Below are 25,485 nucleotides of genomic sequence, written 5' to 3' on the forward strand. Positions count from 1 at the left end.
TCAAGTTCACTAATGGTTACAGTTTAATCTGTTAATTAGTGTGTTTTCCATTTCAGATGTCTTCATTTCTAGAAGTTCATTTTGGGTGTTCTTGTATCGTTCATGTCTCTATACCCATTCTTTAGTGTTTGAGCATGCAGTGGTTTTTTTTTGTTGGTTTTTTTTTAAAATGCCTATGTCTGCTAATTCTAATACTGGGTCAGTTTGATTTTTTTCCCCTCTTATGGGTCATGCTTCTATTTCTTTGCGTGCAAGATGTAAATTATAACCTGTTGGGTGCTGATTATTTTTGTTCTTGTACAGAGAAAACAGTTTGATCCTTTTTACGTCTTGGCGTTGTAAACTGTTAGGTGGGAGCAGAGCAGCATTTATCGGAGGGCTAATAGTTGTCCAGTTCTTAGGCAAGACCCTTCTGAGTACTCAGTGCCCATGGATTATGAGGCTTCCTAGTCTGGGCGAGCGGGGACAGGCTCTTTTCCCAGCCTTGTGCAGGCTTCCAGATACTGTTTCCTGGAAGCCTTTCCTAGCCATGGGTAGCTACCTCGTGCGTCTGCTGACCGGCATGTTGCTGAGACTGTACTCCGCAGATCTCTGGAGTTCTGTAGTCTTCCACCACGGTCCTCTGCTCTGGAGCTCCAGCTGTCGTCAACGGCCGTGACTTCCAGCTCCATCTCCTCAATTCAGGAAGTGCACTGGGCTCTGTCTGGGCATCCTCTCTCTGCATCATGGCTTAGAAATTTGGGGCAGTTGTCCGGATCCATAGTTTCCTGTCCTTCAAGGATCGTTGTCCTTTGCCCAAAGTCCAGTGTATTGAAAACTACTGTTTAATGTGCACTGTCCAGTTTGAGGGCAAATGCAGTCTCAAGATGGGACCTTTAATGTTTTAATTTTTATTTCAAGGAATATATAAATACATATTCTTAATTTTTTTTTCTTAAACTATACAGGATAAGTATGTCTGCTTTGACTGTCCCTCAATCTCTTCCCCTTGCTGGCTCCTCCACTTTGCAGAGGTAATTACTGGAACTGGTCTGGTGTTAAACTCCCCCCTCCGCCAGCATTTTTTATATATATTGTATGTACCCTTAGAAAATACATAATGTGGATTTTTGTGTTAACATTAGCCTGCAACTTCTCACTCACTACTTGGAGAACTTCTCAAGTTAGTGTATGTAGCTATACCAAATTCTTCAATTCTCTAAGGGCCTATATAGTATGAGTATCATCAGTATCTGCTTATGGAAGGATAGTAGGTTTGCAATTTTTAGTTTTTAGTAACATTTCTGCAGAGCAGTATCTTTGCACCTGCCGCCTTGTTTATGTGTGAATTTTTTTTTGTTTTTAAAGATTTTATTTATTTATTTGTCAGAGAGAGAGCAAGCGAGAACGAGCACAGGCAGACAGAGTGGCAGGCAGAGTCAGAGGTAGAAGCAGGCTCCTTGTGGAGCAAGGAGCCCGATGTGGGACTCGATCCAATGACGCCGGGATGATGACCTGAGCTGAAGGCAGCCGCTTAACCAACTGAGCCACCCAGGCGACCCTATGTGTGAATTTCTGTCTAGTGTAAAGGTAGAGAAGGGGAGATCTGTGTCATAGGGTTTACACTTTGAGCTTTTTATATTTAACTCATTTTTAAATTTTAAAATCAATTAATATTAGTGTATTGTTAGTTTCAGAGGTAGAGGTCAGTGATTGGTCAGTCTTCTATATAACACCCATTACATCACTGCCCTCCTTAATGTCTATCACCCAGTTACCCCATCCCTCACCCCCTCCCCTCCAGCAATCCTCAGTCTGTTTCCTATGATTAAGACTCTTACGGTTTGTCTCCCTCTCTGATTACATCTGGTTTTATTTTTTCCCTCCCTTACCCTATGCTCCTGTTTTGTTTCCTAAATCCCGTATATGAGTAAGCTCATATAATTGTCTTTTTCTGATTGGCTTATTTTGCTCAGCATAATACCCTCTAGTTCCACCCACACTTTGTACATTTTAACAAAGTGAGATTGCCTTCCGATTCCCACCAGCCAGTGTACCTGAGAGTTTCTATATCCTTTCCATCTGACATTAGCAAAGTTTAAATACTCTGGTGAGTGAAATGATTTACTTGGTTACTGTCCTTAATTTGTACTTCCTCTGTGAATTGTCTTTTTCTGTCGTGTCTTAATTGTAGGATTTTTTCTCTTAAAACATGCTGGGTGCTCATCCATGGTCAAATGGATTTTCTTCGATATATTCTTCAAGTCTTTGTCTTTGATTATGGTGTCCATATCACCAGAGTACAATCAGGAGATAGAAGCCACAAATATGAACAGGGGAAGTTTGACCTAAGAGTGGATTGGAGGGATAGGACATATTATCTGTAATATTTTAAAGAAATGCAAACAAAGCAGTGAAGAACTCTGAAGAATACTGGCATAGCAAATTTAAGAAGTGGCTGCTCTCTGTCCTTCCTCAAGCCAAATTCCAGAAATATCAAGGTTACAACCTTGGCTCTCTGGATGAAGTTTGTGGTAGCTGCAAATCCACCACCGGGCAGCTATGGGGAAATGATATGCCATTGGTGACCTGCGAAGTCATCCAAGGGGACGCAGGGTAAGCCATGTTCAAGAGGGTGCCACACCAGTGACACCACAGTGCTCAGATGTGTGTGCTGCTCAAGTTTTGTCCAGAACCAGGAAAAGAAATTCCTCCAGTACTGTCTGACAAAACATCACGCCACCTAGCAAAGAAGTATTCCTTCAACTCCATTGTCATAATGGTGGAGCAGGCAACAGGTGGATTCAAAGCTTAAAGTCCTTTATTCTGTTAATTTTTGACCTCCCACTACTTAATATTTATTTTGCCCTTGCTGAGAATCTCAAGTGGTCAGTTCTCCTGGTGGTAACCCAAATGTTACTCCCAAAGGATGTGAGTCTTCTACTGTTCATTTTGGTTGCGTAGATTTTCATTTATCTTTCCTATTGGGTATGGAAGTGCTCAGGCACCTAGACAACCACCATGTTCCTAGATATGGCCTTTGCCTCCATTGTGTACCAGCACTACAATCTCCCCCTTGGTAATAAGGATCGACCATTCCAGCCAGTAGGGTAACACCTTTCACAGCCTGTTGGTTTAGTGGCTTATGAATCCCAAGATGTGGTCTTACCTTAGATCCTAAATCAGTAGACCCATTGTTGTGTCTCTGGTTGAAACAAACCTTGGGAACTAAGACCTCCAAGCCAGCTCAGCTTGAGGTTCCTGAGATGAGAAGTATCACCATGAGTCACATCCACTTCTACCTCTTGATTTCTGGGTACGTATGCTATCTCTGTGAGACAACTCCATCCTTGCAAGGTGGTTACAACTAAGTTACAATGAGTTTTCAGTGAATTATCCCACCTTTCAATCAGCCCAGCCACTTCTGGGCATTGGGGCATGTTAATTTCACAGGCATGAGTTTACTGCAGCATTTCCTTTACTGTGAAATTGATTCCTTAATTAGAAGCAGTGCTATAGGAAATGCTGTGACAGTGGATAAAGCATTCTTTGAGTATGTGCATCAGCTAGCAGTGCTGGCAGGAGCATTATAGACCAGATGCAGAATGTGTGTATTCTACGAAAGATGAATCTCTGTCCTCTATGATGGAAAAGGCCCAATATAATCAAATTGCTATCATATGGATGGTTATTACCCACGAGATTAATACCGTATTCAGCCTCAGTATTGGTCTCTGCTCCTGACAGATCAGGCAGTAGTCACTAGTGCGTGTCAGCCTTGATAAGGGGAAATCCATGTTGTTGAGCCCATGCATGGGTCACATTGAACAAGCACTGGGGTAGCTGGGGAAAGAGACTGACACCCAGAGAGTGCATTATTTTATCCACTTGATTAATAAGAGCCTTCTTTGCCGTAGATGCCCTTTAGTGACATGGGATACGAATATATGTGTTCCCATTCCGAGATCCATACACATGCCTTTTCCCACATTTACTTGTCACCAACATTTACTATTTCTTCCAAGTCTAACTGTCCAACCAAACCACTAGCAACTACCCAAGAATTCGTGTGGATTTGTACTTCTGGCCATGTCTCAGATCAGACACCATGGACAATCAAATTCACTACTTGCAGTTCTCACAGGGAAGATTTTCTTGCGCCTCTTCTTCTTCTTCTTTCTTCTTTCTTTCTTCTTTCTTCTTTCTTCTTCTTCTTCTTTCTTCTTCTTCTTTCTTCTTTCTTTCTTCTTTCTTCTTCTTCTTTCTTCTTCTTCTTCTCCTTCTTCTTCTTCTTCTTCTTCTTCTTCTTCTTCTTCTTCTTCTTCTTCTTCTTCTTCTTCTTCTTCTTCTTCTTCTTCTTCTTCTTCTCCTTCTCTTTCTTTCTGATTTTATTTATTTTATTTGACAGAGATCACAAGTAGGCAAAGAGGCAGGCAGAGAGAGAGAGAGGAGGAAGCAGGCTCCCTGCCGAGCAGAGAGCCCGATGCAGGGCTTAATCCCAGGACCCTGGATCATGACCCGAGGCGAAGGCAGAGGCTTTAACACACTGAACCACCCAGGCGCCCCTCTTGTGCCCCTTCTATTTAGATCCACTCCTGAGCTCCATGGTGGTGCAGTTGTCCACTTTTGGGTGGATCCAATGTATCATGCAGACCTATCTATAAGCCAGGTTTAATTTTTTTTTTTTCTTGGCTAGCTAGTTGTTAGAAACACTCTAGACCAGAGGTATTGATTGAGGAAGAGGCAGCAACAGGCATTGGTGCTGAAAGAATCTGAGCCACATGTTCATGGAAGCTATTTGTACCTTTCAGACCTGTTCCAGATAGTTAAGTCAAGTGTATACTATTTCCATTTACAACAGATTGCTGCTGTGCATGCTCAAGTTTATGACTAGGTAGACTCTCAAACACCCAAATCATGATGTGAAGCTTAGGCTACCTGCTCATCTACTATCCCTTGGTTGGGTAATCAGTCTCTACAAGGCACAGAAGGAGAGTAGTTACCTTCAAAAGAGGGCAGAGATTTGCTCCAGAATCCTAAGGTTTGCCCTGTGTTTCTGCTTGAGAAGGGCTCCATATGTGCCAGGATACTTCTAGAATCACTGGCTCTGCTGGGTCATAGGACCTGTATGGCAGAGCAGCTTATACTGTAACTCAAGTTCATGACAGAACCTTCTCTTGTTCTGCTCCCCGCTCAAAATTGGTAATCTTACAGGTAACTCTAGAGGAGGGTTGAAATAGCCAACTCAAATATTGCACATGTTGCCTTCAAATCCAAAAAGGCCTACTGAGCATTATGCCTTTGTTTTTCACAGTATATGGTGTAAGCCTAAGCAAACTGCCTTTCTCCTTAGAGGAAGACACTTAACATGCTCTAAAACCTTGAGTCCCCAGAGACTTCACTGGGGTTAATAGCCCTAAATTTCTGTGGAATTTGTCCTTTACCTTCTAGTTCTTTTATGTCTTACTAAGACACTAAATACTACATCCTACTCATCATATCCAATCAGCATGTTGTAAACATAGTGTCTTTTGTAGAATATCATGATGATCAAGGTCTCTACAGACTATATCAATGTAGGGAGTAGAATTGACAAAGCCTTAAAGCAAGACTCCGACAGTATACTGCTCTTCATGGTCCTTACAATTTGTTATGGAGCAAAAGGCATAACAAATTGGGTCAACAACTGCATAACGAAGGCCAAGAGGATATTCATTTGCCCCAGTAAAGATACTACATCTGAGACAGCAGCTGTGGTTGGAATCACTCCCTCGTTAAGATGGGAACCTGATAGTTCCTAGTCATTTTCCAAGATCCACCTGTTCTCTGCACAGGCCAAAGTGGTGATTTAAGTGGCAATGTGATAGGTCTCATCATCCTTGTTTCCTTAACATTTTGAAGGTGGCCTTAATTAATCGCTTCTCGGCCTTTTGGCTAAGATCAAGTGTGAAGGTGGCCTTAATCTCTGCAGTTTCCCCAGGGATATAATTTTGCTTCTAGTTTACTTTCCAGAAAGGGGAAGTTTCAGGGGCTCCCAATGATCTCTTCCTAAAATAACGAGGCTTCAACTCATGGGCTAAAAACCAGTAGAGGAGTCTTTTCAGTTTTTCTTGATGTCTTTTCCAATTATACATTCAGGAACTGTGGAAATAACCACATGGTGGGCCCATGGATTGACTGGGTCCACTGTAATTTGAACCTGAGACTCCTTCTGCTACCTCACTGTAAGCCTTCATTTTAACTGTTGAGCCACTGTGTGCTTTGAGTTCCCAAGAATCAAGATTTTGTTTTTTAGGAAGACTCCACACCCAATGTGGGGTTGGAATCTGGGTGAGAGACTATGACTCTCCTCTATGTTGACTCAAGCCAGGTTTCTGACTACCAGAGTTTCTCCTGTTGTATAGATCAAACAATATTCTAATTGGCTGCCCATGTGATTTCATTTGGGGGGACACACTGACCACCAAAGATCTCTGTGTGCCAGGTTGATAATCTGACTACTGACAGGTCTCTGCTGCCCCTTGTAATAGACATACCTACCTTGTCCTTGGCTGTTGTCTTCTGCTATTCTGGGACTGCATCATAACCGCTGAAATGAGAAAGCCCATCTCAACAGCAATGAGAAATGACAAGATTGTGATTTCAACTGTCATGGTCATTAGCATTCTGCACAATTAAAAATTATGCTTGATTTTTTTTTTTTTTTTTTTAGCAGTATTACCCCTATGACTACACGAAATAAGAGATTTTTTTGAAGGCTGCTATGGAAGTTCTCTGGTTTTCAGACCATGATCCGAGCTGAGAATTAAAGGACCAGAGCTTGTCATTTTCTTCTGTAAGTGCTCAAGTGCATCCAAGAAAGTCCATCCCACACCCCAGTATTTATGGCCATGATTATTGCCATGAGAGTCAGTGTGGTAACAATTTAAGCTCCTGAAGCACATGCTTCGAGTAGGTACTCCATCAGTCAACCATGGGTAGTAATTTGGTTAATTGTCATGCCATTGCATGTAAAGGATTACTAGTCTTCCATTTCTTATTGTCAAGGAGCTCAGCACTGTGTCCACGCCCAAGGATGCAACCAAGCAGATCCCCAAATCCTATCCCTGTGAGTCTGTCCCCTAAGACCACTCCATTACTGGTATCAGTTTTGTATTATTGAACTGTATCAGTTCTGTATTACTCATGGGTCAATTAAAAGATAGAACCACAGTAATCCAACTGTGAGAAAGTTTAATAGAAAGGATTATTAACTATAACAAGGGGTTGATGTAACGGGAGGACCGGCTGGGAAGCAATAAAGGGAGCTCTGAAGAAAACAGGGATAGCAGATATAGTGCGCAGCCACGACCCTCCAGAGCTGACATAAACTGGAGAGGGTGTGACCTCAAAGGCTCACTGGATGGGAGAGAAATTCACTGAGGCTGGAAAGTAGCCCTCAGGAAAGGAGGAGCGGGAGGAGAAATCCCTTCACTGAAGGTGCCATGCCAGTGGCCCTCCACCAGGAAGCTGCATGCTCCCCTGTGCATTCTAACGCAGAAGCCTGTCAACATGGCAAGTGAGAAGCACCCCAGAACCTCCTGACAAAGCTTAAAATCTTGTAGTGGGCAAAGAAGAAAGATTTACAGTGTCCATATTAACTATAGCAGACAAGGATGAATTTAGAGCTGAGAGGCATAAATTGATAACTGCTACCATATTGTCATGTTGAATTTGTAGCTTTGACATCCAAGTCATCAATCTTCCTCTTGGCTTTTGTTTTTCATGTTCTACTTAAGAAATAAGTTTGTGTGTGTGTCTGTGTGCAGGTGTGTGTGTGTGTGTGTGTGTGTGTGTGTGTATGTGTGTGTGTGTGCATATAGATCTTGAATCCATTTGGAATTCATTGTGTATAGTGTAAGGTGATAATTTGTTCTACTTCAAATAGACTCAACCTTACCCTTAATTTGAAAAGTTAAACAAATATCATATATAAATGTATGTATGTAAATGTTTCTCTGGTCTGTTCTATTCCATTCATCTACCCATTTATTCCTTTACTCAGGATACATTTTCTTGTCTGAACAAAAAGGCTTGCATTAGGACTTCGCAAAACTCTGAAGAGGGTCTCAGTATTTGTAGGCAGAATAAAATGCTAGTTAAGGGAGGATGATGGGGGGCACCTGGGTGGCTCAGTGGGTTAAGCCGCTGCCTTCGGCTCAGGTCATGATCCCAGGGTCCTGGGATAGAGTCCTGCATCGGGCTCTCTGCTCAGCGCTTGGGAGCCTGCTTCCCTCTCTCTCTCTCTGCCTGCCTCTCTGTCTACTTGTGATCTCTGTCAAATAAACAAAATCTTTAAAAAAAGAGAGAGAGGATGATGTTCTTAAGTGAAACAAATAGAAATGAGTGCTCTGAAGTGTATTGAGATTAATCTGTTCTTGTTTTTCACTTACTAAAAATTACTGCGTAGCAGCAATGCCTCTCTCCTGGTTTGTACACCTCATCAGTAATCTGGAACCCACAATGAGGGGCTGTCGGTTGACCAAAGCTGAGGCCCAGGTTGTAGAAGTGCAAATCAACTCTTAGTTCCTAAAACCTAGGGCCGAGCCCTACTTCCCCTGGGACATTTCAGATATAATCATCTCAGTCCTTCCACACTGTCTTCATAGTACTGATAATAAAAATTAGATCAAGGTCATGGAGGTTAGAATAATTTTTATTCATTCAAATGCTCAAGGAAATAAAATGTGGAAAAGGATATATGATTACCAGTCAGGTCTTTATGGGATTATGGATGGAGCCGTGTGAACTTGAAAAGCTGAACATTGAACATTTTCTGCCACATTGGGTAGAAAGACGTTGTCAGTCCTTCTTTCATGTTTAATAGGTACCTGTAATATAAGTCACTGTTAACTCATGAAACCAAGGTCATTCGTCCAGTCTGGGGCAGGCCATTTAGGTCGCCTTCTTGTACCTGCCACTTGTCATAAAGGAACTGGTTATGAATAAAATCTATCAACAAAAAGCCATTTTCATCTAAGGAAAAAAGATATCCCATATATGGAGTTAACTAAAAATTCCTTAATAGTTTATCATTTGTGCTAGTGTAGCGTTTTGTTTTTTAGAAAGTCTTGGGGGCCTTACATCCCAACGTGTGCACATTCCTCCTCAGTCTGTATTTATCTGATTTGTCTTATAGGCCTTTCTTAAGAATTCAGAACTTAGATTCAAAGAGGTTCCAATTCTTTCGTGCCTTTCCTGCACCTTAGGCTTTTTGTTTGGGGTTTTTATAGTGTACACAAGTTAATGGGCTACAAAACATTCCCTTTTTTATTAGGGTTTGTTTAGATCATCACCCTTTTAAATCTTGTGATATAGTGGCTCTCCTCTAATGCATTTAGTTACTTAAGAAGCATTCTCAACCATGAGCTGTAATCACCAACTACCCTTATAAGAGCAACATTTGCTTTTGGGTGTGAAACAGGGATGGAGTGAATCTTTAAAAGCCCTTGTGGTCCCATAAACGCCAACTGAATATTGCTTCTTTTTGGAAAAGGTTTTTGCAGAAACAGACATATACTAGAATTTCACTTTTTAGTGAATGCTGACTGCACAGAGATTGGTAGGTCAAGCGAACGGTGGGGATTGATAATGTGGTCCTATTTGGTCAAGGACCTTAAATGGGTATTCCTGATCTGTTTCTTCCCTTTCCGTGTATGACTTCTTAACCACATGTTCAGAAACACTGCTGGAAATTTGTGATCCAATAACTAGATCATCATCTGCAAAATTATACCCTCATATTTTTCTCTGACAATATGATTAAATCTTTTCCTTTTAGTTTTCCTCAAAGCAAGAGGCAGGAATTCTTAAATGGGTTGACAGGTAAACTTCTGGAGGGGATTCTAAAAAACAATGGGGCAAAGAGTATAATACTTATCAAAGTAGTGCAGAGAAGGCAGTGGAAGAGGGTAAACGTTTTACATAAACCAAAAACTATTAATTAAATATTAATTATTTATATTTAATATTAAATAATTATTATAAAATATATTCATTTTTATTCATTCAAATGCTCAAGGAAATAAAATGTGGAAAATATAAAATATAAAAATGTGGAAATATATATATTATATATAAATATATAGTAATATATTTATAATATATACATATTTTTTAAAAATCTACATATATGTTCTGTACCTTGACCTAATCTGTGTCCAAAGAGTTTCTTTGGAGGGTAGATTTCTCACATGTTTTTAAAATGACTTCTGAAACTTTCTGCTCTGCCAGGGAACTCAGATAAGAGATCTCATGCTGCTAGTTAATTACTACAGATGATGGAAGGAAAAGAAGAGATTCAGAGACGGAACACAGCAAGGTGTTGATACTGACTTCCACATTCATTTATTTCATTGTAATTGAATAAATGCTTTTGGGATGAATTGTTTTGATATCAGAATTCTATTACTGAGGAGTAGCATCAGCAAGAAGGCCGAGTGGGAAACCTTGGACCATCCTTCTTCCCAGTCATCGATTCAGAAACCATTCATGAACAAATTCCCTCTGTGAGAAATCTAGAATTTTATTATTTAGATCCAATTATCTAGATAAGAGCCTGATATTTTTAATGTACTTTTGAAGTGAACCTAAAACCATAATTTCATATTTACATTTTTCATTGTTTCACATATATAATCAAATTTATCATTACTTACGGTGTCCGGCCTTTGAATCCTTCTTGTTATTTTACTGCTCATAAGATGAGTCCTTAAAAGGTGTTGCTGGGAGTGTCTGGATGATGTGGGAGCAGAACGTAGGGAATACTGAGCCCGAGGTATAAGGCCTATAATGTTAAAAAATGTTAAATCATATCTCTGGTTGCAGTGTATAGTCCTAGATTTAATCCATAAAATTTTGAGCATAAAATGAACATCTAATCTGCTTCATCAGTTCTGAGTGAAGATGACAAAACCCAGATGGAATTTTTTTTGCCTGAGGGTCACATGACCAAGTGAAAGAGAAGGATATGATGGTTGACTTGGACTATGATGGGTAGAAGTGGACAGACTTAAGGTTATTCAAATTAATCAGATTTTGTAATTCACTGGATTTGCAGGGTGACAAGGAATAGCTCCCAGATTTCTGGCTCAAGCAATTGGATAGATATTCATTTTATTTTATGGTGGATTTTATGATCCTGGCACATATATGGTCAATAAATAATGGTCAATAACAAAATTAGAAGGATAGATGGGTGGGAAATATGAGTATGTAGAGAGAAAGCAGATAAAGATTAGAACAAGGCCCCTGTAGTAGTGAAAAAGTAGAATAAATGGTATCTCATGCATTAGGATTGGCCCCCCGGGAAGGGGCAGCTTTTCCGTTTTACCAGGAGGGACCAGGAAGCAGCTGAGTGCTAATGTAGCGGGGCTGGGCTCAAGTTATAGAGGGGTTTTCCCCTTGGATGGCTTTTAACTGCTCTGTGAAACTGGAGGTGATGTGTTGGCTGGGGAGGAGGACAGTGTTGGAAGGTGTGAAGAAGCCAGGAAGATTTTAAATAGTTGCTGGGAAAAGAAGAGAGTGAGCTGACCCCATTTTCAGCTGCGGGGGAGGGACATGTGAGCTGGTTCTAAGACCACTGAGAGCCTTAGTCTCTGGCTTTAGTGATTGGCTCAAAACCGGACATGTGACCCGAGTCTACCCAGTCTGAGGCTGATGATTATTCTCAACTGTCCATCGCCAGACTGACTCCTGCCCCTTGAGCTGGAACAGAGAGGAAGCTACTGTGGTGGCTGCCATCTTGCTTCCCAAGGGGCTCCACTTCCTCTCGGCTCCCAGCATTCTCAGAGCCCAGCAACGGCAAGAGAGAAATCAATGCTCGTGAAAAACATCAAAGCTGGATCAGGAGAACCTAAGGCAGTCTGCCTCTGAACATTTCATAGTTTTGTCAGCCAAGTGATTTCATTTTTTCCCCCTTAAGTATTTTAAGAACAGCTGCACTAGAATATATTATAGTTTCTCAGGAGTTGCAAAATCCTAAGGGGAATCCATGCTAATGCCAAGTAGAGAGAGCTGGCCCCCCAACTCTGCCTTTGCCTCCGGTGCCTCTGATGTGGGGAGCAAGGTGGCTGCTGCTACCACAGCTACGGGAAGGAGAGACCTTGGTCATCTCCGGCTTTCAACTGGACAACAGCTGGGAAGGGAGTGGGAATGGCTGACTTTTGGCACTAATGGTACAGGAGGTGCCTGGCTGTCCCCTTGGAGGCTGGGTAATAAATAGGGTAATAATGGGTAATAAATAGACAGGTATGACCCAGTCCCTCCTCCCCTGATGAATCTACACGTAGGGAGCCCTCCACAAAGCCCGTCCTGTCACTAAGAGAGGACAGATGAGGGCTGAGGTTTAGGAATAACTTTTACATCTGCTTCCAGGGAAAGAGGTTTCTCTTTTATTCCTGCCACATCCCCAGTTCCGGGAATTAGGGTTCTGCCCCCCTACCCGTCTTGTGCCTCACTCTGTTTCTCCTTCCTAAATGTGCAGCTGTTGGCGGACATGGGCAGCAGTTTGAAAGGACACTTTAACCCAGAAAGAGATTTAAAAGATGCTTGGCTGGGGTACCTGGCTGGCTTAGCTGGTAGAGAGTGTGACTCTTGATCTCAGGGTGGTGAGTTCAAGCCCCACTGTGGGTGCAAAGCTAATTATTAAAAGAAGAAGAAGAAGAAGATGGTTGGATGGAGGCAGAGGGGCAAGGGAGAGACAGAAAAATCCTAGGGAATATGGAGAAGGAGAGTGCAAGGTACAGAACTGCTCAGGGTCAGTGGTCAAAATAGGGCCTTGGATATTTGTATGTTCTTTCTCTTCGGACAGGACAACTGAGGTGAGGAAAATCAGACCTGCTCTCGGGTCCGAGGCAGCAGGCTTAGAGGCAGGAAGGAGGGCCCTGGGCTTTATAGCTGAGCCCAGCTTTAGTCTTTTTTTTTTTTTAAGATTTTATTTATTTATTTGAGAGAGAGACAGAGAGACAGAGAGAGTATGAGTGGAAGGAGGAGCAGAGGGAGAGGGAGAGAGAGAGAGAGACTGTCTAGCAGACTCCATGCTAAGCGTGGAGCCTGACATGGGGCTTGATCCCAGGACCCTGTGATCATGACCTGAACCCAAATCAGAAATGGACACTTAACTGAGTCACCCAGGTGCCCCACCAGCCCTGCTCTTAGTAAACCCAGGGTCACTCCATCTTCGTCTACTTGATCTTTGATGCCAATCTTTCAGTTTCTGAAAGGCTCTGTTTTCTTATATATTCACCTAGTAAATAGCCAAAAGCAAACATAAAGGACACACACGTATGAAAGTATAGGAACCAACATTTGTACAGCTAGTTAGTGCTTCTGTACTACGTGGCAGATGTGCTTTATTTTATTTAATCCTCAGAATACCCTTTTGCGGGAATATTCCCATTTTACAAACAGGCTAACCTGAGGTCACATAGCAAGCAGTGACTGAGCTAGCATTTGAACCAAAGCGCACACACCCAACCACCAGGCTCCACCAGAAGAGAAAAGCAGAGACTTGGCTGATCTTAACAATAAGTCGGTTGTGGTTATTGATATTTGATGACATTTTTGATAGAAGAACTTAGAATTTATTTTGTCCTCAACTTACAGGGGAGGAAGCTAGTTTAGAGACATTCTGGGTTTGGCCTCTGTTCCATGCTTCTTGCTAGCTATATGGCCCAGAGGACAGCGTTGATTGTCACTTCCATAGGGCTCTTCAAGCCTCCAGCACCCAAGAATCATAATACACTTTCTAAATAACATCTGAGACATAAATGTGGTCATTGATGTTCCAAGGGATTAAGACAGTGAAGTACCCAGTGTTCTTTAAGTGGTATATTACAAGCTTCTGAGGCCAGTTTTTACGACTAAAAAATTTTAGTATAGGATGTAAATACTCTAAGGTAAACTAAAGTAGAAAGTTATGGCTGCAAATCAGAATTAAGTTTCATTCATTCATGTATCATTCATTCACTCAACAGCCATCACGGAGCCCCCACACAGTAACCACCGGGTTGTTACGGCTAGTCCCTGAGATCCTCCTCAGTTCAGACCCCAGAGCCTGGGAGTTTGTGCTAGCCAGAGCAGGGGATCTGCTTACCGCCTGGTGAGCTCATCCGGACAGACGATCGCTCAGCGTCACTCAGCTGACTTTGTAGCTCTTGTACGCGCTGGAAAGCACCCAGCTTCACACTCCGCTCCTGGGCAAGCCGGCTCCTCATCTGAGGGGAAAAGGTGCTTAGGAAGCAGAGATGCTTCCTGGTGCCTACTTTAGTTCCTAGGGTTCCTTGGAGAGTGTAGGTCGAGGCTGCCCCAGAAATACAAGTCCTCATGCCTTCCTGGTCAGGCTGAACTCCGCCTTCTGAGGAGAGCTCCAAGAAGGCCAAGAACTCAACCAAAGAGGAGCAGAGGCAGCGCTTAGGACTTTTATTGCCTTATCATAGCCAGGAGTTCACTCATGACATTTTTATCTTTTATGTTTATTTGACTAGAGTGGAGGGGAGGAGAGGAAATAGAAGGGTCCAGTTCACAGAGGACCTTGTGGGTCAAAGCCATGAAACTACCACAGGGACGGGAGGGAGTCCCTGGACAATTTCAAGCAGAGGAAAGACCCATTCTCTCTTCCAGATCTCTGTTTGGCTCAACTCATCATCGGCAGGGATGCCCTGAGTACCATCCCCCATGCCTTATATGAGGCCCCTAACAAGAGATGACCTTCGTATTTACTCATGTGGCCCTCTGCTCACACAGCTGACCCCTAGCCCTCCAGCCAGAGAGTGGCTGGGTCCAAAGTGCCTCATCTGCAGAGATCACAGGTATTTTTTAAACTTATTTTAATTTATATAAATATAATTTTATATAGGTTATAAAAAGTAATTTAATTATAAAAATTATCTAAGAGTATAAAAAGTAATATAATTATAATTATATTAAAAATTATAAAGTACAGGAACGCCTGAGTGGCTCAGTTGGTTAAGCAGCTGCCTTCGGCTCAGGTCATGATCCCAGCATCCTGGGATCGAGTCCCACATCGCGCTCCTTGCTCGGCAGGGAGCCTGCTTCTCTCTCTGCCTCTGCCTGCCATTCTGTCTGCCTGTGTTCGCTCACTCTCCTTGTCTCTCTCTGACAAATAAATAAAAATTAAAAAAAAATTATAAAGTACAAAAAAGCAATAATGGATTGAATAATGTCCTCCTGACCCCCTGAAAAATTCATGTTTACCTAGAACCTCAAAAGGTGACCTTGGAAATAGTCTTTGCAGATGTAATTAAATCATGAGGAAGCCATACTGGATTAAGAGTGGGCCTTACGTACAATGACTGATGCCTTCCTAAGAAAAGGAAAGGGCTCAGACTCACAGAGGGACACATATGGAGAGGGCGATCGGATGAGGAAGGCAGAGATCGGAGTGATGGAGTTACAGCCAAAGGAATGCCAAGGACTACAGGCAACCACCACAAGCTAGGAGAGAGGCAGAGAACAGACTCTTTCTGGGAGCCCTCAGGAGGAGTCCACATCTTGATTTCAGGCTTCTGGCCTCCTGAACTCTGAGAGCATACATTTCACTTGTATTAAGCCATCTAGTTTGTGGTAATTTGTTACAACAGCCCTAGCAAACCAATCCACTTCAGCCGTGCATGTTTTAAATCCTACTCTCGTCTGCATGGACCCAAGGAGAAGGCCTGTGAACTCTTGAAGCTGTGACCACAGGCTCATCTTACAAATGTTAAGGAGCAGTTTCTTGTGTGTGTGCAGATACTCTCAATTGTAATATAACTTTCAGTAAAAGATCAGATCCCCAGAGTTAGGAACACTTCCTAATACGAATTAGCCCCAAGGTCCATGTAGGTACTATAAGGATTGGTGTAGGCTCCTTAGCCCTCATGGGTAGGAACCCAGGAAAAACATATCAAGACTCCCTAGGCCAGGCTGGGACTAAGCCAACTTGAAAAATATTAGCAAAGGAAAGAAACATGTTTAGGAAGGACGTTGTGTTGTGTTAGGACCTTAAAGAAACCCCATCCCACTTCACAGAGGTAGGTACAGTGATTTGCCAAGATCCACAAGCTGTTAGTGGCAGAGGCAGGATTTGAATCCAGGTCACTCTGTTTCCAAAATTGTTCACGTTCATTCAGATTCCCAGTAAAAAGACATACAGCCAATATAATCAAGAGCTGTGTGTCAGTTTCAATTCTAAATGTTTCATCGGAACTACCTGATTCAATCCTCCTAAAAATCCCATGAATTGAGTATATTGTTCTCCCCTGTACCAATGAGAAGACTGAAACACAGGGAGACCACAACCTAGCCCAAGGTCATGCAGTGGAGATCTAGCACAAGGTCATGCAGTGGAGATCTAGCACAAGGTCATGCAGTAGAGGGCCCCAGGGCGTGAATCAGGAAATTTGACTCTAGGGCCTCCACTCTGAATGGTCTCCCCAGGAGCAGGAGGTAGGCAAGGACAATCATGCTCTCCAAGGTCAGATGATCAAAATCTGCCCTTGGAATTGGAGGTTGGAGAAGGATTAATGAAGTGACTGTAGGTCATAGGGGCTCTTGCTGGCTGAGGATGGATTGCTAGTTGGTGGCGAGTGGGACAGTAAGCCTGGAACACAGGAGTTGTGACCCAGCTTACTGGGGTAGGGGAATAATTTAGATTTTTACATGCATATACTAAAAAGATGTATTTGAGAGAAGCCTCCAAATATTTGTTTTGACTACTTTTAGAATCTCTACCATTAGACAAAAATTAGTTGTTAACTAGAGAAGACTTTGAGAAACTAACACCTTGTCTCTTTTTAACTAGGCACAGGGCTCAAACTCATGACCCTGAGATCAAGACCAGAACTGAGATCCAGTAGGACATATAACTGATTGAGTCACCCAGGTGCCCCTAATGCCTTATTATCCGGTGGTTTTTAGAAAGGCATGATTTGAAAGACAAATATGTGACACCAAATTTTTCTTAAGGATTCAAATCACAGTTTAGTTTTCACAAAATAAATGTGAAATTCTAAATTTCTTTTATTCTAAAGCTACCCATTTTTCTCTCCATTCCTCCACAAATATTTTCTCTAGCATTGCCTCAGTTTAATTTTGATCCCCCCCCTTTTTTTTTAATTTTTGTCATTTATTTTTGTAGACTTCTCATTGATCTCCTCCTTAAGCACTTGAAACACTTGGCCAATAATCTAATTTAACTTTCCAACTTCAGTTTCCTAATATCTCTGGTGAATTAAGTGATTTATTCCTTCAGTGAATGTATAAGACATGCCTGTTCTGGAAGGTGCTACTTCTTTTGCGTTTTGTATTGGATTACATTCTGTGGTCTCCTTTGTTAGAACTTGCATTAGTCCATGTCTGCGTCTGCTGTATCTTCCTCTTTTTTTTTTTTTTTTCTTTACTGTAGGGCTCTATTTAACAAAAATAAATTGTGTCTGGAAATCACATTTGCCTTTCCTTTTTGTCTCTGATGTTCCAGAAATACCTTGAATAAAATCCTCTTCTCATAGCTTCCATAATACTTGTTGCTTTTCCAGATTACCATTGGAATTTTCTAAAGGCTCCCTAGTTCAAAAATTATAGTCAAGTGGAAACATGTTTGTCACATGGGTTATAAAGGCACCAAGATTCTGGGCCTCGGGGCAGTGAAGCCATCATCCTCTCACCATTAGCAGCCTGAGCATCACCTCAGCGTGGGCAGAAGTATTCCCATTATCCTGGTGGGCCTAGAAATGACAAAGGTGGGGGATGCCAGAGGCATGGAGAATTCCAGAAGAAGGCCCCAGCTCTGGCTGGTGCATCCCGCTTGGCTTCCGAGGGGCCGCTCCCTCTCTCTGGAGTTACCTGTTGGAGCTCTTTCTGACTTCTCTTCTGCTGAAGCTGGCCCAGCCTGGAAGCCCTCTCAGCTGCTTCTGTCAGGAGCTGCAGGTGCTGTTCCTTTTTCTCCATGTCTTCCAGGAGCTTCTCCATGCTGGAGGTTTTCATCAGATCCATCTGTTGCCGGTGGCGAGCCTCCTGGGTCAACTTGTGTTGCAGCTCTCTCAGCAGTTGAGCCTGTGGCAGGAAAAGGGCAAAGAAATTGAAGAAGGCACAGTCTTTTCTCTCAGCAAAAGACCCGGAATGAGAAGTTGCCCAACGGGATAACCATCCCCTCCAGTAGGGCCCAAGGGCAAGACCCTGTGGTGAGCTCCTGGGCTCAGGGTCATGGAGCCCAGCCGTTTGGTTCTGGGCTACTAGCTGACAACAAGACTACCAGCATCTCCGCCACCTTGGCATTTACTGTAAGCCGTGAGGCAATATAGTCAGGGAGACAACAAAAGGAACAAACCAGAAAATCCAGCCAAGTGGTAATGCCACTGTACAGCAATACCAGTCAAACAGTTCCAACTTTCAGTGCCCAAATGTGACGATGATATGTATGTTACTTAGCCTATTAATCGCATAGTTGTATCTACCACAAGCTACATGTGCAGTTCGCTGCGCACTCATCACGAAATAGCAGGGAAGGGTTAGCCCCAAGAGAGGGTGTGACCTAACGCTGCAGTGAGTGGGCAAGGGAGGTTGTGATCTTGCCTCTGGTTTGACTTCCAAAATAGCTCTGGGGAAGCCAGGTTCCAGATGGTTAAGAGGGAAAAGACTAGTAATCATTTGGTCCTGTTCTGAAATTTTTATATCAGTAGCACCTTAGGCACCAGAAGTTCAAACTCAGTTATAATACTAATACTAATATTATTTGTACGGTGATGCTACAGTTTACATAATTATACACCATCATTCACCTGGTGCATGATAATGGAGGATATAGGGTCCGGAAGGAACAAATTATATGCTATGTTTTAAACATGCCCAGCTTTCCCAAGCTCTTCTTTAACCTGAGCTCCTCTCTCTCTAAACCTAGGGTCTTTCTGCTTCCTTCATGCTTGGAGAGTTGGTACAGCTATCAAGAGCTTAAACCTTTATTTCGGGGCCAGCCCCTACTGAGCAGCAACTTCTGGAATAGGTCATCCGGGAAAGACCCAAGACTCTTAGTTTGGGGAATAGCGCTGACGGGTGGGCCACACTCCGTGTGCACAAGGTTGCTGTCAATGGAAAGTGTGCTTGGAGATGGAAGGTCTGTGTCAAGGGCAGAGACCTGCACCCCAAGATGCCCTCTGGGTATTAAGATCCTCAGAGAAACACACATGTACACACTACACACTGAAGAATGATCTTTTGTGTGGGTAGTACTTGCCCGCCTTAGCCAAGTATGAACAAAAACAAAAGCCTTTTGGCCACTCTCCTTGGTTGCTGGGCTAGAGAGGAGGGAGAAGGGAAGCTGAGGTCTGCGCGCTGGTTCTCTGGCCCTGCCCTGTGCTTGAACCAGGCTCACAGTACCAGGCAGCCTATGATGCTGTTTCCACTCCACATGAGGCTTTGCAGAGCGAGCTCAGAGAGAGGCAGGGAGAGGGCTCCTGGGGCTCAGATACCTGGTTATCATGCTGCCGGAGCATCCTGGCGTTGTCAGCCTGAGCCCTGGCCAGGGCCTGCCTTAGACCCCGTAACTGTTGACGAAGTAAAACCACTTCTTGGTCTGCCATTAGCTGGACGCTCAAGCACTCTTTTTTACTTTGCAGAGCTTCCTGTGAACGTCCCAAACCGAGTGAGATAGGAAATAAGTTTCCTTTCCACAATTTAAGTTTCATAAGCATCTCTAGACCACTTCGGTTATCCACAGTTTTTAAAGCTTCCGGTAGCAAGGAGCCCCCACCAGTCACTTCCTGTGTGTCTTCACTTAAGGACAGTGTACCAGATCAGAGTAAATTAGGACTTGCTGAAACACTGAGTGAAAATGTCCAAACTACTAGTTTTCTGTGCTTTGGTTTCAATTTGTCTTGAGGTTGGTTTTCTATTTATTTTGTTTACTTCATTTTCCTCAGATAATCATGTTCGAGACTCAAAGCTCTGCAGTGGATTTTGCCGAGGCGGCCTCAAGCCCGGTAAAGCCGCCCCCTCCATCCTTGCCCTTCCCTCCTGCTAATTTCTCTCTCATCTCTTCTCCCGTTTGCTTCTTTGCCATTTGCTTCGGGCTCTTTCCTGTTTCTCTGAAGTTCTGACACGTTGCCATTTCCCAAGAAAACTCCCCAACCCCCAGATCCTTTAAGAGGGTTGGACTTGTCAACCGACACCTGTACCCCCAGCAGCTCCTACTGCCCAGGAAGTCGGGCACCACCCACCTTGGCCACGCCCTGCTGGGCGGGGCTTCCCTCCCCTCCAGCTCACCTTCTCCGCCCTGTTCACCTGGCGCTGGAAGCGAGCCTGCTGCACCGCCAGCCTCCAGTGGCCCAGGCTCCTCAATTTGCACACCAGCGCAGCCAGGCTGCTGCTGTCCTGCTCCAGAGCCTGCAGCTGCTCCTGCCGAGAGAAGCTCACTTTCAGAAAAGGCTGCCTTCAACACTCTTCCCCGGAGGGAAGGGCACAAATCCTAACACCAGCGCCCTGCCTTCCAGAGGATGACACAATGGTTCAGGCAGCCCCCAGCGCCCCCTTTTAAATGCCTGATGCAATGCTTTCTCGGGGGAACCAGACTGGAATGCATACAGAGTGAGCCCGGGGTCAGATGCTGGGATGAAATGCCGGAATCCCGTTGCTAAATGAAATCACGTACTTTGGCTGGGTTTTCTTTCATTTCTTCGTCGGGTCTGGCAGAGCCCCATTTCTCCTTTAGGCCCTTCAGATTGTCAATCCCTTCTGTTCTTACTTCGCCGACGAGCTCACACACTTTCTGGATCAAATTAATCTGGTTCTCATCCAGTTTTTCCTGCAAATTGCAGACTCAAGTTCAGGAAGAGCAGGGGAGGAAGAGTCATCTTGCCTTCTAAAACCTGACTTTCAGAAAGTATTCTACATGGAAAAATCATCCACTCAGTTATTCTATCAGGAATTATCGGAAGTCTCACGAGCAGCCCTGTTAGCATTGTCTACAATCCACAGGGATTGTGGACCCTACACACGTTAAGAGTCCAAGTTGTCAGTGCTGAGGTAAGTTGAGTGGATAGAAAAGTGGAAGGTCACAGGTAGAAAACTGAGCCACCCCTCCTCTCCCGAAAGGTTGCTTGAGAATTTGAACCTACGGATTTTGCTATCAGGTTGACTCAGCAGAATCTGACCAGATAAAACACTATAGATGAGCCACTAATGAGGAACTACATTAAAAATAGATAAAGTAGAGGAAGGAATCAGGCTGGCCACTTTCCCATTTAGGTTCCAGCAGAAATCTCATTATGCCACAGCCTGTTCTGAATGGCTTATGGATAATGACTTGTGGTGGGATGGCTTGATCATCGCTAAGTACAACTACAGACCCTGCATCCTTGGGTGAGGGGAGAAAGGGGTGTCCTCTCATCTCTGAACCACTTCCCTGGAGAGGAAAGCAGGAGGATACTGTCCAGCTGAGCAGTCATGGCAAGACATCGGGCTGTTGGCCACACAGCCAAAGCTTCACCACCCACTTGGGACCCTGGGGTGGAACAGGGACTCTCTGATTTGGCAGGGGACATGTGGAACTAGTTTAGTTCCACACGAGAGAATCCACTAGTAGAGAATCCACTTTCCATCTAGGAATCTGGCATAAGTTAAAAAAACCTTAAGAATATTTTCAATAATTTCATACCCGAGAGATGACTTAGCAAATTCCGGACTTCACTGTCTGTTCATCCCTCTCCTGCAGTACCAGGCCCAGTGCATTTTGGTTTTGACTCTATAATATTTGTAAGCACTGGTATTTTATGGATCCTTCATAAGTAGGAAGGAATCTTCAATCTTCTCTGATACCCACCAACGCAGAGCCCTGGTGGAAGCTCCTCTCAATGGAACAGCACAGCTGGAATGTTCCAGGAGAGACAATGAAGTAAGGGCACATTGGGGGCTGGCTTTGGAAAACATCTGATAGTAGGAGAGGAGGCAAGTTTGTACTGAAATTCACATTTGTGGGGCAGTTGGACTAGGCCCTGTGATGGCCCATTTTAGGCATGGGGCCTCTGTCTTATGATGCTCAGGCATGATAAGAAAGTGACATGCATCCCCCTCCCCCATCCCATGCTGTGGGTTCAGGGGCACCCCATCAGTCCTCCTCTGGATGGACGACCCTCATTGACAGTCCAGCAGCTCCCAGACACTGGATGTGAAAGACACTAGATGTGGGTGTCAGCATTTTTATACGTTGAAAACCCCTCTGAAAGTGAATTCAAATTCTGAATCTGCCCAGTGAGCCTTCAGGAGGTGCGTGTTGTTACTGACACTGGGGTCTGGCCTGGCTCAGGGCACTGCACTTTCCTCTTTGGAGGGTTGCACTCAATAGACTAAACAGTGATATCAACTGTTGGGGTTTTGGAGAAGATGCCCCCTACCCTCCCTTAACAGCAATCAGCTATATACAGAATAATGAAACCCGACCATTCTCTTACACCATACCCAAATAAACCTCTAATTGGGTGAAAGACCTCAATGTGAGACAGGAATCCGTCAAAATCCTAGAGGAGAGCATAGGCAGTAACCTCTTCAGCATTGGCCACAGCAAGACACATGCCCAAAGGCAAGGGAAACAACAGCAAAAATGAACTTCATCAAGATCAAAAGCTTCTATACAGCAAAGGAAACAGTCAGTGAAACAAACAGGCAACCCATGGAATGGGAGAAGACATTTGCAAATGACACTGCAGACAAAGGGCTGGTATTCAAGGTCTATAAAGAACTCCTCAAACTCAACTCCCAAAAAACAAATACTCAAGTGACAAAAGGGGCAGAAGACATGAACAGACACTTCTCCAAAGAAGACATACAAATGGCTATCAGACACATGAAAAAATATTCATCATCATTAGCCATCAGGGAAATTCAAATCAAAACCACATTGAGATACCACCTTACACCAGTTAGAATGGGCCAAATCAACAAGACAGTAAACAACAAGTGTTGGAGAGGATGTGGAGAAAGGGGAACCCTCTTACACTGTTGGTGGGAATGCAAGTTAGTGCAGCCACTTCAGAAAACAGTGTGGAGGTTCCTCAAAAAATTAAAAGTAGAGCTACCCTATGACCCCACAATTGCACTATTGGGTATTTACCCCAAAGATACAGATGTAGTGAAAAGAAGGGCCATATGTACCCCAGGGTTCATAGCAGCAGAGTCCACAGTAGTCAAACTGTGGAAAGAGCCCTTCCATAGATGAATGGATAAAAAAGATGTTGTCCATATATATAATGGACTATTACTCAGCCATCAGAAAGGATGAATGCCCACCATTTGCATCGACATGGATGGAACTGGAAGAGATTAGGCTGAGTGAAATAAGTCAAGCAGAGAAAGACAATTATTATATGGTTTCACTTATTTGTGGAACAAAAGGAATAGCATGGAGGACATTGGGAGAAGAAAGGGTAAAATAAAAGAGGGGGGGAATCAGAGGGGGAGATGAACCATGAGAGACTCTGGATTCTCGGAATCAAACTGAGGGTTTTAGAGGGGAGGGGCGTGGGGGGATGGGTGAGCCTGGTAATGGGTATTAAGGAGGGCACGGATTGCATGGAGCACTGGGTGTCATATGCAAACAGTGAATCATGGAGCACTACACCAAAAATTAATGATGCACTGTATGGTCACTAACATAATAATTTAAAAAAAGCAATCAGATGGCAGCAATGGCAGCCGGCCACAGAGTGATGAAAACAGCAACTATCTAAATTGTCTAAAATTCAGTGCCTGTCATAGCAAAACAATGACAACCCATTGCTGACCTCTCCCTGCCATGAACACTGAGCACCGGAGAATTCTTGGGCCCTGGAGGCTCTTGTTACCGCACAGCCCACTCTGTCCTCCATTGCTGTATGCGTAGTGCCTGTGGAGGTCACTTACCCTTGGCTTCCACAGGGCCGCCCAGATGTCTAACACATGTCACTTACTTTTATGTGCAGGCACGTTGCAAACAGAGCTCGGACTAATGCTTCATATTCTTCCTGGACTTCTTTTCTGACCTGCTTGTTGAGATTCAGATTCTCCTCTTCCAAATCTGTGAGTCGAGCTCTCAGAGCAGTGATTTCCATGATCATAGTATGACTGAGCTCTGCAACCTAATGGCGGAAATATTGTTTGAATGCAAGAGAACTCAAGCAATCCAAACGGCTGCTACTACGGAATAGTTCTTCATATATCGGGGTCTGATCTGTTCTTCTACTTTGACTCTAATGAAAGAAGCAAACATCCTGTTGTACAAATATGGGTGGAAGGATCCAAGGTTGGTTTAGGGGTCTCGGAACAGTACCAGACACATAGTAGGTGTCCAATGAATGGTTGTTGAATGAATGACCCCAGAAGAGACACACTTAACACTTCTTAATTGGATACAATACTTCAGCTGTCTTCGTCTCCATTTCCAAATGGGAAATTTGGAAGGTTGACACCTCAACCTAAATACCTTTTCTTTGGAATTCACTTAACCTGGCCTCAAAAGAAAACAAACGAAGCCCCCAACCCCAACCCAAAAATAACAACAAAAAAGAAAAATCAAAGCAATAAAAAATAACAAAAACCACCCCAAAACTAAGAATAATGCCCTTATTGCTTTAAAAAGTGAAAACACCCTCCTCAGTTGTTTCCGCAGAGTATCTTCATCAATGAGACTTCTCCGGGCCACTCTTGATGCGGGCACAAGAAAATGACACTAGGAAGTCCCCTGTCTGGTTACTGCTGAGAATGTGGATTGCGAGCTGGGAAAGAGAAGCTTTTTGGGAAGAATGGACCTACCTGACCAGCGTTGTCTTCAGGTGGATCTGAACCTCTTCGGATAATATCTAATTCCTGAAGAGGAGAAAACAGTGCACAACCAAACTGAAACATTTATTCTTCCAGCCATGCCTCAGTTTACCTCAACATGCTCCACACACCCCCTGTTTGTGTGGATGGAGCTTCATTTTCAGATCCCTGGGCTCCCTCTGGAGCCCTACTGCCTGTTGCCCCATTGGACTTTAGGATACCTAACATGAGATCCGGAGATAGCGTTCACGTCCAGATATCCACACTGATGATGAAGACTTGGCTATAGAGATAAGCCAAACTGGGGGTGAAGCCAAGACCCCTTGGATATTTGAATGCTTCATTTGATGTGTGGTTTTTTTTTTTCAGACTTTAGCACTTTTCTTAGGTCAAAAGTAATATTACATTGAACCTCTGATGCAATCCGTTTTAAAGCAGTGTGTAATCTCGGACAGGAGAAGTGACTTTTGGATCCCACTAATCCCACTAGTGGGACCTCATTTTAAGGAAGTCGCATCAGTGAGACCCATGATTTACACCCTGAGGACAGAGTTTCCTCAAGGATCGTGGCTTCTCTGTTAGACCAGGAACAGCACAAGGTACTCTGTGTTTGCTCAGGTCAGCTATGCATCTTCCGGGGGGGGGGGCGGCAACTCCTTTTTCACCAATGTCTTAGATTCCCCA

The 25,485-nt window shown here is 43.7% G+C and overlaps 1 protein-coding gene across 7 annotated transcripts in view; it reads right to left on the reverse strand.

The window, feature by feature from the left end:
• Positions 1-25,485, reverse strand: part of LOC309865547 (uncharacterized protein) — a 203,623-nt gene that overhangs the window by 6,666 nt on the left and 171,472 nt on the right. For 5 of the 7 annotated variants that reach the window (XM_082731992.1, XM_082731989.1, XM_082731990.1 and 2 more), the window contains 9 exons: positions 24,793-24,846; positions 23,952-24,119; positions 20,660-20,812; positions 20,275-20,406; positions 19,482-19,634; positions 17,860-18,069; positions 14,114-14,234; positions 10,677-10,804; positions 8,657-8,849 (listed from right to left, as the gene is read on the reverse strand). In XM_082731992.1, the coding sequence (XP_082588118.1) occupies positions 8,739-8,849; positions 10,677-10,804; positions 14,114-14,234; positions 17,860-18,069; positions 19,482-19,634; positions 20,275-20,406; positions 20,660-20,812; positions 23,952-24,119; positions 24,793-24,846 (1,230 nt within the window). In that variant the 3' untranslated portion in view covers positions 8,657-8,738. Of the gene's footprint in view, positions 1-6,519; positions 6,569-8,656; positions 8,850-10,676; positions 10,805-14,113; positions 14,235-17,859; positions 18,070-19,481; positions 19,635-20,274; positions 20,407-20,659; positions 20,813-23,951; positions 24,120-24,792; positions 24,847-25,485 lie in introns of those variants that run through there. The other 2 variants (XR_014312154.1, XR_014312155.1) reach the window with 2 other exon arrangements.

Source organism: Mustela nivalis (assembly GCF_964662115.1).
Source record: "Mustela nivalis genome assembly, chromosome: 5".
Taxonomy (NCBI): Eukaryota; Metazoa; Chordata; class Mammalia; order Carnivora; family Mustelidae; genus Mustela; species Mustela nivalis.